This window comes from Zeus faber (assembly GCF_960531495.2).
Source record: "Zeus faber genome assembly, chromosome: 22".
NCBI lineage: Eukaryota > Metazoa > Chordata > Actinopteri > Zeiformes > Zeidae > Zeus > Zeus faber.
The window spans coordinates 22,371,081-22,383,902 of record NC_137209.1 but is presented as its reverse complement, the minus strand read 5'-3'; the positions used below and the strand labels follow the sequence as shown (position 1 = coordinate 22,383,902).

The following is a 12,822-nucleotide window of genomic DNA, read 5'->3' as shown; positions in this document are numbered from 1 at the left end:
TAAACCTAAGATAACCAATGAACAATAAAAAATAAAACTGGCTATTGCAATAACCTACTCAATAACAAAAAACTATAAATGTAAACCTAAAAAATTGACAATAAAATCAACAGAAAAAATTCAAAAGAAACTGGAAAAAATTGGCAACAAACCTAAAATTTAACTCGAAGATAAACATTTCAAGATACAATTAACAATAAAAATAAACCTAAGATACAAGCTCTCCCTCTCTTTCTCTCTTTTTAGGTTATCCTCCAAATGTGGGCGCCGGGTGAGGTCTTCAGTGCGATGCAGGCGTACAACACCGTCCTGAAATTCACCAAGAAGATGCAGAGAAAGTTCAAAATGTCTGATCAGTACGTGTCCACTCGGTGGCTCTTATACTTCCACTGTGTGTCCATGACCACACCTTCATCCTCCGCCTCTTTCTCTCCAACAGGTTTATTCAGGCGGTCGGAATTCAAAATCCCTTCAAAAAGTGAGTCCACGGATCTTCTGTTGTTTTCCGTCTTTATGATGATTTTGATGCCAAAGAAAAAACTAAAAGTCTGAACAGTCGAGACTAAAAGACTCATTTTAGTTATTGGTGCATAGGCAGAACCCATATTTGGGGAAAGTATTGTAGGTGCATCTGAAATGTACTTATTTCTAAATAGTATAGTTAGAGTTTCAGTTGGGTTGTTTCATGAGGTTTGGCCCAAATGGTCGACTTCAGAGTGATTCTCTGTCAAAATGTATCTTTGGAAGAAAAACGGCTGAAATACATTTTGTCCATGTACAGCCCTCCCCACTAAATGGCCTTAAGCACAGTGTGAAAATGCCCCTTTTGTTATTTGGTTGTTGATTTTTAATATTAACCATATTTAATTTTTAAATAATTCTCCCTGCAGACAAAGTGGTTATTTGGTTTGTTTGTCGTTCAGAACAGCCACCAACCAGTCAGTGATAGAGAACAGACTTTTGTCCCCGTTCCTGGTGGTTGGACTGGGGACAGGATGAAGCAGGTGCTGTGAGTTGCTGTTTCAATGTTGTAATCCAATCCTGATCTGATCGTTCTCCTTTCAGTTCCAACAGCTTCAGGATACATGTGTCGGGATATGAAATAAATTCTCTGGAATTTAACCGAAAATTGTCCAAGACCGGTACCACCCTGGTGTCGCAAAGGCCCGCTGCAGTGTCCGGTCAAACAGAAAGCAAACCCGCTGCAGTTCCCAGTCAAGCAGGAAGCCAGGCCACTACAGCTCCCAGTCAAGCAGGAAGCAAGTCTGCTGCAGCATCCGGTCAAGCAGGAAGCAAACATGCTGCAGTTCCCAGTCAAGCAGCCGCAGTGTCCCGTCAAGCAGGAAGCAAGTCAGCCGCAGCATCCAGTCAAGCAGTAAGCAAACCCACCGCAGTTCCCAGTCAAGCTGCGGCAGCATCCGGTCAAGCAGGAAGCGAGTCTGCCGCGGCATCCAGTCAAGCAGGAAGCAAGTCAGCCGCAGTATCAGGTCAAGCAGGAAGCCAGGCCGCCACAGCTCCCAGTCAAGCAGGAAGCAAGTCTGCCGCAGCATCTGGTCAAGCAGGAAGCAAATCCACCCCAGTTCCCAGTCAAGCTGCGGCAGTGTCCGGTCAAGCAGTAAGCCAGCCTGCCGCAGCATCCAGTCAAGCCGGAAGCAACTCAGCCACAGTTCCCAGTCAAGCAGGAAGCAAGTCTGCTGCAGCATCTGGTCAAGCAGTAAGCAAATCTACCGCAGTTCCCAGTCAAGCAGGAAGCAAGTCAGCCGCAGTATCAGGTCAAGCAGGAAGCCAGGCCGCCACAGTTCCCAGTCAAGCAGGAAGCAAGTCTGCCGCAGCATCTGGTCAAGCAGGAAGCCAGGCCGCCACAGTTCCCAGTCAAGCAGGAAGCAAATCCACCCCAGTTCCCAGTCAAGCTGCGGCAGTGTCTGGTCAAGCAGTAAGCCAGCCTGCCGCAGCATCCAGTCAAGCCGGGAGCAACTCAGCCACAGTTCCCAGTCAAGCAGGAAGCAAGTCTGCCGCAGCATCTGGTCAAGCAGGAAGCAAATCCACCCCAGTTCCCAGTCAAGCTGCGGCAGTGTCCGGTCAAGCAGTAAGCCAGCCTGCTGCAGCATCTGGTCAAGCAGTAAGCAAATCTACCGCAGTTCCCAGTCAAGCAGGAAGCAAGTCAGCCGCAGTATCAGGTCAAGCAGGAAGCCAGGCCGCCACAGTTCCCAGTCAAGCAGGAGGCAAGTCTGCCGCAGCATCTGGTCAAGCAGTAAGCAAATCTACCGCAGTTCCCAGTCAAGCAGGAAGCAAGTCAGCCGCAGCATCCAGTCAAGCAGTAAGCAAACCCACCGCAGTTCCCAGTCAAGCTGCGGCAGCATCCGGTCAAGCAGGAAGCGAGTCTGCCGCGGCATCCAGTCAAGCAGGAAGCAAGGCCGCCGCAGCTCCCAGTCAAGCAGGAAGCAAGTCTGCCGCAGTATCAGGTCAAGCAGGAAGCCAGGCCGCCACAGTTCCCAGTCAAGCAGGAAGCAAGTCTGCCGCAGTTCCCAGTCAAGCAGGAAGCAAGTCTGCCGCAGTTCCCAGTCAAGCAGGAAGCAAGTCTGCCGCAGTATCAGGTCAAGCAGGAAGCAAGTCTGCCGAAGCTCCTGGTCAAGCAGGAAGCAAGACAGCCACAGTATCAGGTCAAGCAGGAAGCCAGGCCGCCACAGTTCCCAGTCAAGCAGGAAGCAAGTCTGCTGCAGCATCTGGTCAAGCAGGAAGCAAATCTACCGCAGTTCCCAGTCAAGCAGGAAGCAAGTCAGCCGCAGCATCCGGGCAAGCAGGAAGCAAGTCAGCCGAAGCTCCCGGTCAAGCAGGAAGCAAGACAGCCACAGTATCAGGTCAAGCAGGAAGCCAGGCCGCCACAGTTCCCAGTCAAGCAGGAAGCAAGTCTGCTGCAGCATCTGGTCAAGCAGGAAGCAAATCTACCGCAGTTCCCAGTCAAGCAGGAAGCAAGTCAGCCGCAGCATCTGGTCAAGCAGGAAGCAAATCTACCGCAGTTCCCAGTCAAGCAGGAAGCAAGTCTGCTGCAGCATCTGGTCAAGCAGGAAGCAAATCTACCGCAGTTCCCAGTCAAGCAGGAAGCAGGTCAGCCGCAGCATCCGGTCAAGCAGGAAGCAAGTCAGCCGAAGCTCCCGGTCAAGCAGGAAGCAAGACAGCTACAGTATCAGGTCAAGCAGGAAGCCAGGCCGCCACAGTTCCCAGTCAAGCAGGAAGCAAGTCTGCTGCAGCATCTGGTCAAGCAGGAAGCAAATCTACCGCAGCATCTGGTCAAGCAGGAAGCAAATCTACCGCAGTTCCCAGTCAAGCAGGAAGCAAGTCAGCCGCAGCATCCGGTCAAGCAGGAAGCAAGACAGCCACAGTATCAGATCAAGCAGGAAGCCAGGCCGCCACAGCTCCCAGTCAAGCAGGAAGCAAGTCTGCCGCAGCTCCCAACCAGGCAGGAAACCAGCCAAACTCTACCTCTACTTTAGTCTACCTCCCTCTAGTCTACCTCTACTTGACACCACTGGACCTCCCTCTATTTTATCTCGACTTTCCTAGGGGTGTAAATTGGCAGATACCTGCCGATTCGATACGTATTGTGGTACTGCAAGTATTGTGATATTAGGACGTCTACGGTATTACAAAACTATCTATTACATGTATGACATTTTCTTTAGGCTACACTTTAAATCACGAGGCCTATTGCTTTGAAATGTTAATTGATGAAAAGTTGTGTCTGCAGACATCTGCTCTGGAACAAAACATTTTAAGTTACTTTTAATTTCAAGTTGAATACTTTTATTTCGACTCATTTGTAAAGCATACAAAAAGAAGGTTGCGCTTGCACCAGGAGACAATACTCAACAAAAATCTTGAGTCAGAAAATCACAAGTGTACAATACCAACCCCCACACATTTACAACAACAGCAAGTGTAAAAAATGTACTTACACCCATGAACTATAACTGGCTCAGTACCAGATGATTCAAACCAAATGCTTCAAATAGCGTACAATCACACCATTGGCAAATAAGTATTTTCATTAACTATATTGTCACCAGGAGACAATATAATTCTCATTTTCAACAAAAAATACCTGACTCCTGAATCAGAAAATCACAATGTAGTAAGTGCTCAATACAAAGTCACACATTTTCACACTTTACAGTAGCAGCGACAAGGTTCAACACAAAATTTAAAAAATAGTTTTGGCTGGCAACCAGGCATCAGCTTTTGGTTGCCAAAACTGTAAATATGGTTGCCATTTTTAGTTGCATAATTAAGATACTATACTGTTATGTCGGCTTAATGATGAAAATGTGACAAAATACGTTTTTAAAGCTTTATTACAGTAACCGAACAAAATTCCCTGTAGTTAGTGTTTTATCTGATACTTGATTCTTCAGAGGGAGGAGACAACACTTGGCCTGATCACACTTAGCCATAGCCATACTGAGTGTCTTCTCTCTGACATCCAGAGTTAAGACAGTGACGGAGACAGTGCTCCCGTCACGTCCACTCTCATGCTCACCACACAGACAATAAGAATCCCAACAGTCCAGTTTGTCCTCTCATCGTTAATATGGTAAATTCTAATTAGCTTCTTTCCATTTAAAAGTAGCTCTACACCAGATGCTATGCTCATTATTAATGCTGTCTCTCTACTATATACGGCTTTATGTTGACGAATTTGACCAAATTGACGAGAAAAAAGACTACAACTAAAGACATTTCCTCTATATTTATATTTTAGTTTTGTAAGTACAAAATATAATTTCAGTTAGTTTGTTTCTCTGTTTAGTTTTAACCAAAAGGTTTTTTCACACCTAGTTTTAGTTTTTAGTCATTTTTGTTATTTTAGTACAGGGATGCAAACACATGTATGGTGAAAAAGGGTCTGAAACAACCAGCAACTGGGCAACGATAACTGTTGAGCCTGAGCACGTGCGATAAATCAATGTCTGAATTTCAGCAGCTACTGTGGGGAAATTATGAACATGTCTCGACACTGTGATTGTCGACAGACCTCTCGTGCAAAAATAGATAAATGTGGCCAGTGGAGCGCCAACAGTGGATTCAATGGAAAGCGTGCACTTGATGGCGCGTCGTGCGCGTCGTGCCCGTACGCTGCGCCAACACGTCCGGTGGACTTGCACCATGATATCGTAATACCCCGGTTCACGCATGCGTATTGAAATGTAGGGGGCGGCCCGAACGGTTCGATAACATACCATGTACCCTTGCGTCCCTACCGACCACACCATATTGGCAAATGTTTTTGCAAATGAAATGAGCAGTTGATCTTGTTTTATTTATTTTGCTCTCTCCGGTAGTTTTTGCAAAGTTGCTTTGATTGTTGGCTGGTAACATTTTTTGGCTTGCGTCTTACCCCCGTCAGAACTTAGCTCTGGGTGACGGCGGTTGAGATGCGCCCGTAGATTTGTGGTGTTGGCACAATATGTTGTCTTGCAATGTTTGCATAATGCAGTGGTCATATCAAGTTTCCCATCCACGCTGTAAAAGTTGAATCTCCTTCGCAGTTGCACAGAAACTGGAAGTGACGAATCAATTCTTCCAGGAAGAATGCATTTGTGAAAGATTTGTGAGCAGTATCGTGATACGTAACTGAATCGATATTTTTTTCTCACACCTTCTACTCTACCTCTACTTTACTCTACTCCCTCAACTTGACCTCCCTCTACTCTTCTCCTACTCCACATCACTATACTTCTTCACTTTTAGTCTACCTCAACTTTACCTCCCTCTACTTTACTCAAACTCAACTCTACCTCTACTTTACTCGACCTATGCTTTGCTTCCCTCTATTTTACCTCTACCTCCTTCTGCTCTACCTCTACTTCTCTCTCTCTCTACATCTACGCTACCTCCCTGTACTCTACCTTTACTCTTCCTCCCTCTGCTCTCCCTCTACTCTGTAGGAGGAATGATGGAATTTGTGATTTACGTCGATATCTTGACGAAACAAACAAAACCAAACGTAATAAAGTAAATTTAAACAATCGCAATTAACACAATCAACACAATGACCGTCAAACGCTTCCCCGCTTCCTCCCTCAGGCCTGCAGTTCCAGGGGCGTCCAGCAGGAGGCGTCCAGGGCAAACAGGAACAGTGGGAGCCTCCGCCCCTCCCCCCTCTCCTCCGCCTCCTCCACAGGCTCCTCCCCCAGCCGAGGAAAGGCCCGTAGCCCCACCCGCAAAAGAGGGCGGAGCCAGCAGGGTGACAGAAAGGTAAGCCAAGAAAAAATGTAACGATTTCTGCAATAATTGAAGGACTTTCCAGGCTCTAAAATATAAACGTCCAAGTAATAAATAAATTACTAGAATATAAGCCTGTGTTTATATTTTTTTATGCATATTAGATTGGTGCTTCCAATTTTTTAATAAAATAAGTTCTGCCAAAATGTATTGAATCACATAAGGGACATTGATGATGGGGTGGGGGGGGCACATTAACATGTAATTTAAAATGCTTTTCAGACTTTATATTTAAAAAAATCTGCCTTTTCTATTAATTTGAATCAAATAGATGCATTAATTAGAATTGTTCTTTCTTTTTCTTTATGAACTTTAAACATAAGTGTTTCACCCCAAATCTGTGTTCAATTTGCCCATAATTTAGCAAAAACTTGCATTAAAAAATCTTGAATGGAACTTGTTGGTAATGTATCATACAAGACTGGAGTTAGCGCAGCTCAGTGAGGAATGAAAAGTAACTACAGAAAATACTGAATTTAGTAAGTAGTGGTATATACACAAACACAACGGGGTTTGTTTGACCCTCTGACTCATGTGTGTGAGCCGATCTGCCAGGCTGAGCACATCTGGTACCTACACCTGGAGCGGGGGGGCAGTCGCCGAGCCCCCCAAGTGCTCGCTTAATTGGCAAGGTCCGTACAAGTGCTGCTGTAACCTAGGTGTAAATTATACTTGCATTTGTGACATGGACTGTTCATGATAACGTGACCGATAAGGTTCAAATTTGTCTAGTAAAATTAATTATTTTCACATCGGACCGAGTTTTTACGACAGTGGTGTAAACGTGCAGTTGCACTCAAACTGTTGGGGCGCCAAATCCCAAAAGTTAGATAGTTCTGCTTCAAGTGTTTGCCATGCTTGGAGTAGTTCTCTAACAGTTTGTTTTCCTCAGGGTCACAGCAGCACCAGGGTGACGAGGAGTCGTAGGAAAAGAAAGTCTCCACCCAGAGAGGTGAACACACACACACACACACACGTTAAAACCCTATCTGGTGCCACCGTCAATTTCCAAACGATTCAAATATAGACTAGGGATACAATGGTACAGTTGGCCCACGGTTCGGTGTAGATTACAAAGTAATCACGAGAATTTAACCAATAACAATGACTAGTCTCTGTATAGTTGTATAACGCTCTCAGTTCTAGTACAAATTGGCTGAGTGCGTCCGCTACACAGACACTCTACACAGGGGTCGAGCCGTCTTCTTCCCAACTCGTATCTTGAGTGAAAGAAATGTCAAAGTTGCAAACGACAAGAGTCAGACATTCCTTCATCTTCTTCACCATCTCTCCGCATCGCCCTCGTCTTCCTCAGAGCTCCAGGCGTCCCAGGGAAACCTCCCCCGCCGAGAGGAGCCACTCCTCCCCCGGCAGCAGGACCAGGCGAGGGCGGAGCCCGGCTGCCAAGGCTTCCAAAACAGAGGAAAGAATAAAGGTAAAGATGGAGATGAACGAGGGAGCATGGAAGATAGTGAAAGTCTTTGTGCTTTAAAATTAAAATAACATAATCCTGGGAATTATGAATATGATAATATATTATGTGATTTATATGATATTAATATGCCATATTCATGTTTATCTATTGATGTTATGTTTAGTATTGTAATAATACTATTGTTATAATAATGATAAAAAAAAGACAATAATGATGTTGACAATAATGATAATAGTCTACGTGCTTAAATCCTAGTTTAACTACTTTATATAACTACTTTTTATTGCTGATTTATTTAAAGCAAATAGTGGTTATTTGATCCTCAATCAATTTCCAAGTATTGACTTATTACTAAATTATCAAAATCTATTGTGTCATTTGGATTCAAAATTAAGGGCAACATTTAGGGCTTATTATTACTGATTGATAAAATTAGATAGTAGTTATTAAATCTTAAATGAATCACTTATTATTGAATATTTAATTCTCAATATCATTAATATCTTGTCTTCCCTCCCAGAGTTCCACTCAAGACTACGTTGACTTTGACCTCAGCGAGTTTGTTACCGTGGACGAGATCGGCGACGTGACTGACTCCGCCCCTCTTCCCAAATCATCCACGCCCCCTTCAGAGAGCGGCTCCTCCTCGTCCAAACCCTCGGACAAGCGTAGGGGAGCGGCCGCCAAGACACGCTCGGCCAAGAACGCCTCCTCCTCCTCAACCTCGGTTGCTCCTCGCTCGTCTAACTCCTCCTCGGCCAAGGCCACCGCTGACTCCTCCACTCCCCCAAACTCCTCCGCCTCTTCACTTCTTCCTTCTTCTTCAAACAAGGAAGACGGCAACATAAAAACAACGGCGTTGAACCCCAAGGAGGAGACGCACAAGGTGTCTCCGTCTGCCGGTCAACGGGTCAAAACCCAGGAAGTCTCCAAAACCATGACAGAGGGTGTACGGGCGATGTCTGACCACAAGGTGTCGCCAGAGGCAGGAAAAACTGAGTCCCAGACAAAGATTGATGAGACAGCACACACAACAGATCTCCAGCGTTCGAAGGGAGGGGCGGAAGGCTCGACTCCCCCAGAGAAAGATGGAGATGTAGAAAACCAGAATGGAGGCAAAGAAGTCCCCAGAGAAGTAGACCAGATTATGAACATCAAGGAGGAGGGCGATGGAATGAAAATACAGGAACAGGATGAACAAATGAGCAGTTTGTCTCCCATTCATCCCGAGGTTCTTCCAAGTCATGGTGGTTCTGGAGGCCTGCAAATCACACTTGAAACCGGTCAACTTTCGATGAGCGACAAGGCCAAAAGTGAAATAAAAACTGAGGCTAAAGCCGTTCTGGAAGATCAGCCGACAGTTTTGGACCAGGACAGGATCTGCATCAATGACAAAGCCACAATAGAGCAGCAGCCTGATGAAGAAATGCTTTTACTGGAAGACACAACAGCTACAGATGAGAAAATGCCGGAAGAAGGTTCTCTGGAAGTTCTGGATTCGGTCGGTGAACAAGCTTCAGGCAGCAGAAAGGAGTCGCCTCTTGATCTTCCTGAGGAACAAGGCAATGGGCGTCGAGACACAGCGGTGAACAAAGATGGCATTTCTGAAAAAGAAGCCTCTCAGACGTCTGATTCTGCAGACGAGCGAAAACCGACAGAAACATCAATTGACCAGAGGGATGAAGAGGAGAACGTGGAGGATGTCTATCAGGTTATAGACTGTGTGGAAGACCTGCCATCTGCAAACCTCTCAGATGGTGATGAGAAGAAGAAACAAACTGGACCCGCTCCAAAAGGCAGGAAACCGGCAAAGGAGGGCCACCAATCTCCCAGGAGGTACACCAAAGCCACGAGGAAGAGTAAGACCTCCAAGGGAGCGGTTGTGGAGCCTGAAGAGGCGATTGAGGAAGAAGACTTTCAGATTCTAGACTCTGTAGAGTGCGAGCCCACCGAGGATCCCTCCACCGCCCCCGAGGGAGGGTTGGGAAAACCGGAGGGAAAAGGAACGCTGGCCGAAGTTGAAGCCCAGCCAGAGGAAGAGGAGGAGGCAGCATTTCAGGTTGTGGATTCCGTGGAGGACGAGCCCGCCGACCATCCCGCCACCAGAAGGTCCACCAGGGGTAAGAGGGGGAGACGGGCTAAAAGGGCAACTCAGAAGGACGAGACAGAGAAAACCGAAACGCCACCACTGAAGAAGATGCTTATCACCACTGAAAGTCCAGGTCCTAGGAGGAGCGGCAGGAGGAAGGCGGACGTGGTTTCCAAACCCTCAGAAGAACCACCAGCGCAGACGCATCCTATGGATGATGATCTGACCTCCACAGGAAGTTCTGCTGCTGCTCCTTCTCAACGGAGGAGTAGCAGGAGGAAGACGGGGGCGGCAAGTTTGGCACTGTTGTCGGAATCCGAAAGTCCTTTGGAGTGTGAGGAGCCTCTGTACCAGGTCGTGGATTCAGTGGAGGACGAGGGTTCAATCACCGCCACCCCAGGAGAGTCGGAGCAGGAGCCGACAAGAGGCGAGGCCAAAGAGGAAGAACCAACGAAGGAGGAGAACCAGATGGAGGACGCTGAAGAGAAAGAGGCGGTGCCGGGGGTCTTGGGGTCCAATGAGGAGAACGCCCTGGTGAACCTTGAGGAGGTCAGCGACAAAGAGGAGGGTTTCCCTGACGACGCCGCTGAAGAGGAGGAGCTGCACAGGAAGCAGAATGTGGCCAAGGAGAGGAGGATGGGGGAGGAGAGAAGGAGCAGAGGAGATGGGGAGAAGGAGAGGAGGGAGGTGGAAGAGGGGCTGGTGACTCTGGACGAGGTGGGGGAGGAGGAGACCGGAGAGGGGGATGACCAGGGAGGGGAGAACAGCCCTGGAAGGAGAGGAGGAGAAGGAGGCATGGTGGATGGAGAGATTCAGACCTTGGTCACCCTGGATGAGATTGTGGGGGAGGAGCCAAGCCCCACGGAGTCGCGTCCTCCCAGCCAGGCCAACCAATCGGGAAAGACCTCCAGCCCTTATTATTATGATTATTATCAGAATCAGTTTATTGCGCCAGGTAAATTTACATAAACTAAGAATTTTTTATGATGAAGTTTGGGGTGTTTCACTATAGGTTCTTAGAATAAAAAAACTGCTTAACATTCTGGTGAAGTTAAGATAAAATTAAAATTGTAAAATATTTAGAGAATCACAAAATATAAAACTGTCAGATATATAAAAATTTACAAAACATATACAAAAGAGAGCATACATTGTAAATATGAATCATTAATATGTACTAACTAGCTTATTACAGTATTTACAGTCAGTGTCCTTGAGGTGCTTGAAGTGCACGTGTTTAATTTGGGATACCTCGAAAAAAGGCCCCCTTTGTGCTGAAGTGCTTGAAAATACCTTGAGACGATCATTGAAAACCTGTGAAGTTATCCCCGGGTTTGTCCTTTAAATCGCAACGTAATAATTTGATTTAAATTGGATTCGGCACGGCTGGAAATGGCGGCTTACAAACAACTGCAAGGTCCTTGAATTTCATTTTGTATTGCCAGAACGAACCCGAGGAAAAAAAGGAGCCCTGTAACAGTCTCATTTACAGTGTGTCTCGTGTCGCTGCACATATATGATGTTGCTATCATGTTCTGATGTGTTTCTGCCGTGACAGTACAGGAGTACCGACCCCCGTTGGTCGACGCCGTGAAGCAGCTCTTGGGCATGGCTCCAGGAGAACGCGTTCCGAGGCCGGTCTGGAAAGCGGCCTTGGTGAAGGAGAAGGAAAGGCGGAAGATGCTCCGCAGCGCTCCGACCCGGTCTCAGGACCCACAGCCTCCGGCGAACAGCCCCCCGGTGGCCGGAGTGGAAACCTCAAGTGGCCCGACACCGGAAAAGGAGCGAGCGGTGTTACAGGATGGAGGTATTTGAACAACATATATCTCACGAAGTCAAACGAACCGCATTCGGTGAACAGGGTTCTGACCAGGTCACTGAGGTCTTTGAAGTGCTCAGAAATGTAAGTGCTGGAATACCTTGAATACCAGAATTGCTCTTACTACGAAGATTTAAATGTATTCCATAGATCCTTATAATAGAAGATGACAAGGAGATTAATAGATTTATAGATAATAGATATACTAATATAAATAATATACAATAACACCAAGATTATATTATATTTTAATTCATAAAGATCACATTGAAAATTGATGATAGTTGTTTTGCGTGAAGACCTTGAAAATGACAAAATGAGTGCTTGAAAAGTACTTGAATGGCCCTTGAGCCCTGGATAAACCCTTCAAAACACACTCAATGAAAGAGCAAGGCAGAGAAAAGGCTTGTTTGTAGAACGTGTCGTCATGTATGTCATATCAGGCCTGCCAACCTGCACGCATTTTGTATACCGACTACGCAATTCTTAGGTCAAACTAGACAGGTATGACATTCCAGCTGAAACTGCAAAAAAAAAAGTGTGTGTTTATATATATATTGATATATATATGTGTGTTTATGTGTATATATGTATGTGTATATGTATATTGTTAGAGAAATTCCTTGACGATCACCAAGTTGTTCAGTTGTTGGAGAAAACCTTTCTAACCCTGTTTTAATCAATGACTAAACTTCTGTTGATCAATTCAAGTATAACAATTACTTTCGGGGTTCTCCGCGTGCTCGTTGACGAGTAGGAGCGTCAGTCAGTGGACGTAACACGACTTTAGGAGTTGATCATATTTATTGTCAGGCAGAATCAAAACGTGCAGCAGGCTCAGTTCGTGAGGATTGGAACGAGCTCCGTCCCTTCTTCCCTGGACCCTTATATAGTCTAATGTACGCAAGTGGTCACAAAAGGACATATGGATCACAAAGAACAATTTACGTGCAGAACAACGTGAACAACATGTACCCAAGCAGAAAAGTACAGGAACAACATGTGCGCGGCTGGTCACAAAGAACAGTTTCCAACCGGAGGCGCCATATTATTTCTAACAATATATATATATATATATATGGATGTGTTTATATATCATTGTAATTTAATGACCAAAATAAATCAATAGAAAACAGGAGCGTACATGTATTGGGTATTTAAAGGACATCCCTGGGGCTGGAGCAGAGGCTACGACCTGTG

At 46.0% G+C, this 12,822-nt stretch overlaps 1 protein-coding gene and 1 long non-coding RNA gene across 2 annotated transcripts in view; both read left to right on the top strand.

Annotated features, from left to right (window-relative positions):
• Positions 1–245: 245 nt before the first annotated feature.
• On the top strand, positions 246–1,240 carry LOC307247377. The gene is made up of 3 exons (XR_013844742.1): positions 246–356; positions 440–478; positions 1,066–1,240. It is a non-coding gene; the product is annotated as an uncharacterized lncRNA (long non-coding RNA).
• Positions 1,241–1,298: 58 nt separating this feature from the next.
• LOC307247449 (uncharacterized protein) overlaps positions 1,299–12,822 on the top strand; it is a gene marked incomplete at its 5' end in the record, with an annotated part of 15,705 nt that continues 4,181 nt past the window's right edge. The window contains 7 exons of the mRNA XM_080023602.1: positions 1,299–1,350; positions 2,344–3,431; positions 6,082–6,252; positions 7,172–7,231; positions 7,595–7,714; positions 8,235–10,758; positions 11,362–11,610. Of these exons, the coding sequence (XP_079879728.1) occupies positions 1,299–1,350; positions 2,344–3,431; positions 6,082–6,252; positions 7,172–7,231; positions 7,595–7,714; positions 8,235–10,758; positions 11,362–11,610 (4,264 nt within the window). The remainder of the gene's footprint in view (positions 1,351–2,343; positions 3,432–6,081; positions 6,253–7,171; positions 7,232–7,594; positions 7,715–8,234; positions 10,759–11,361; positions 11,611–12,822) is intronic.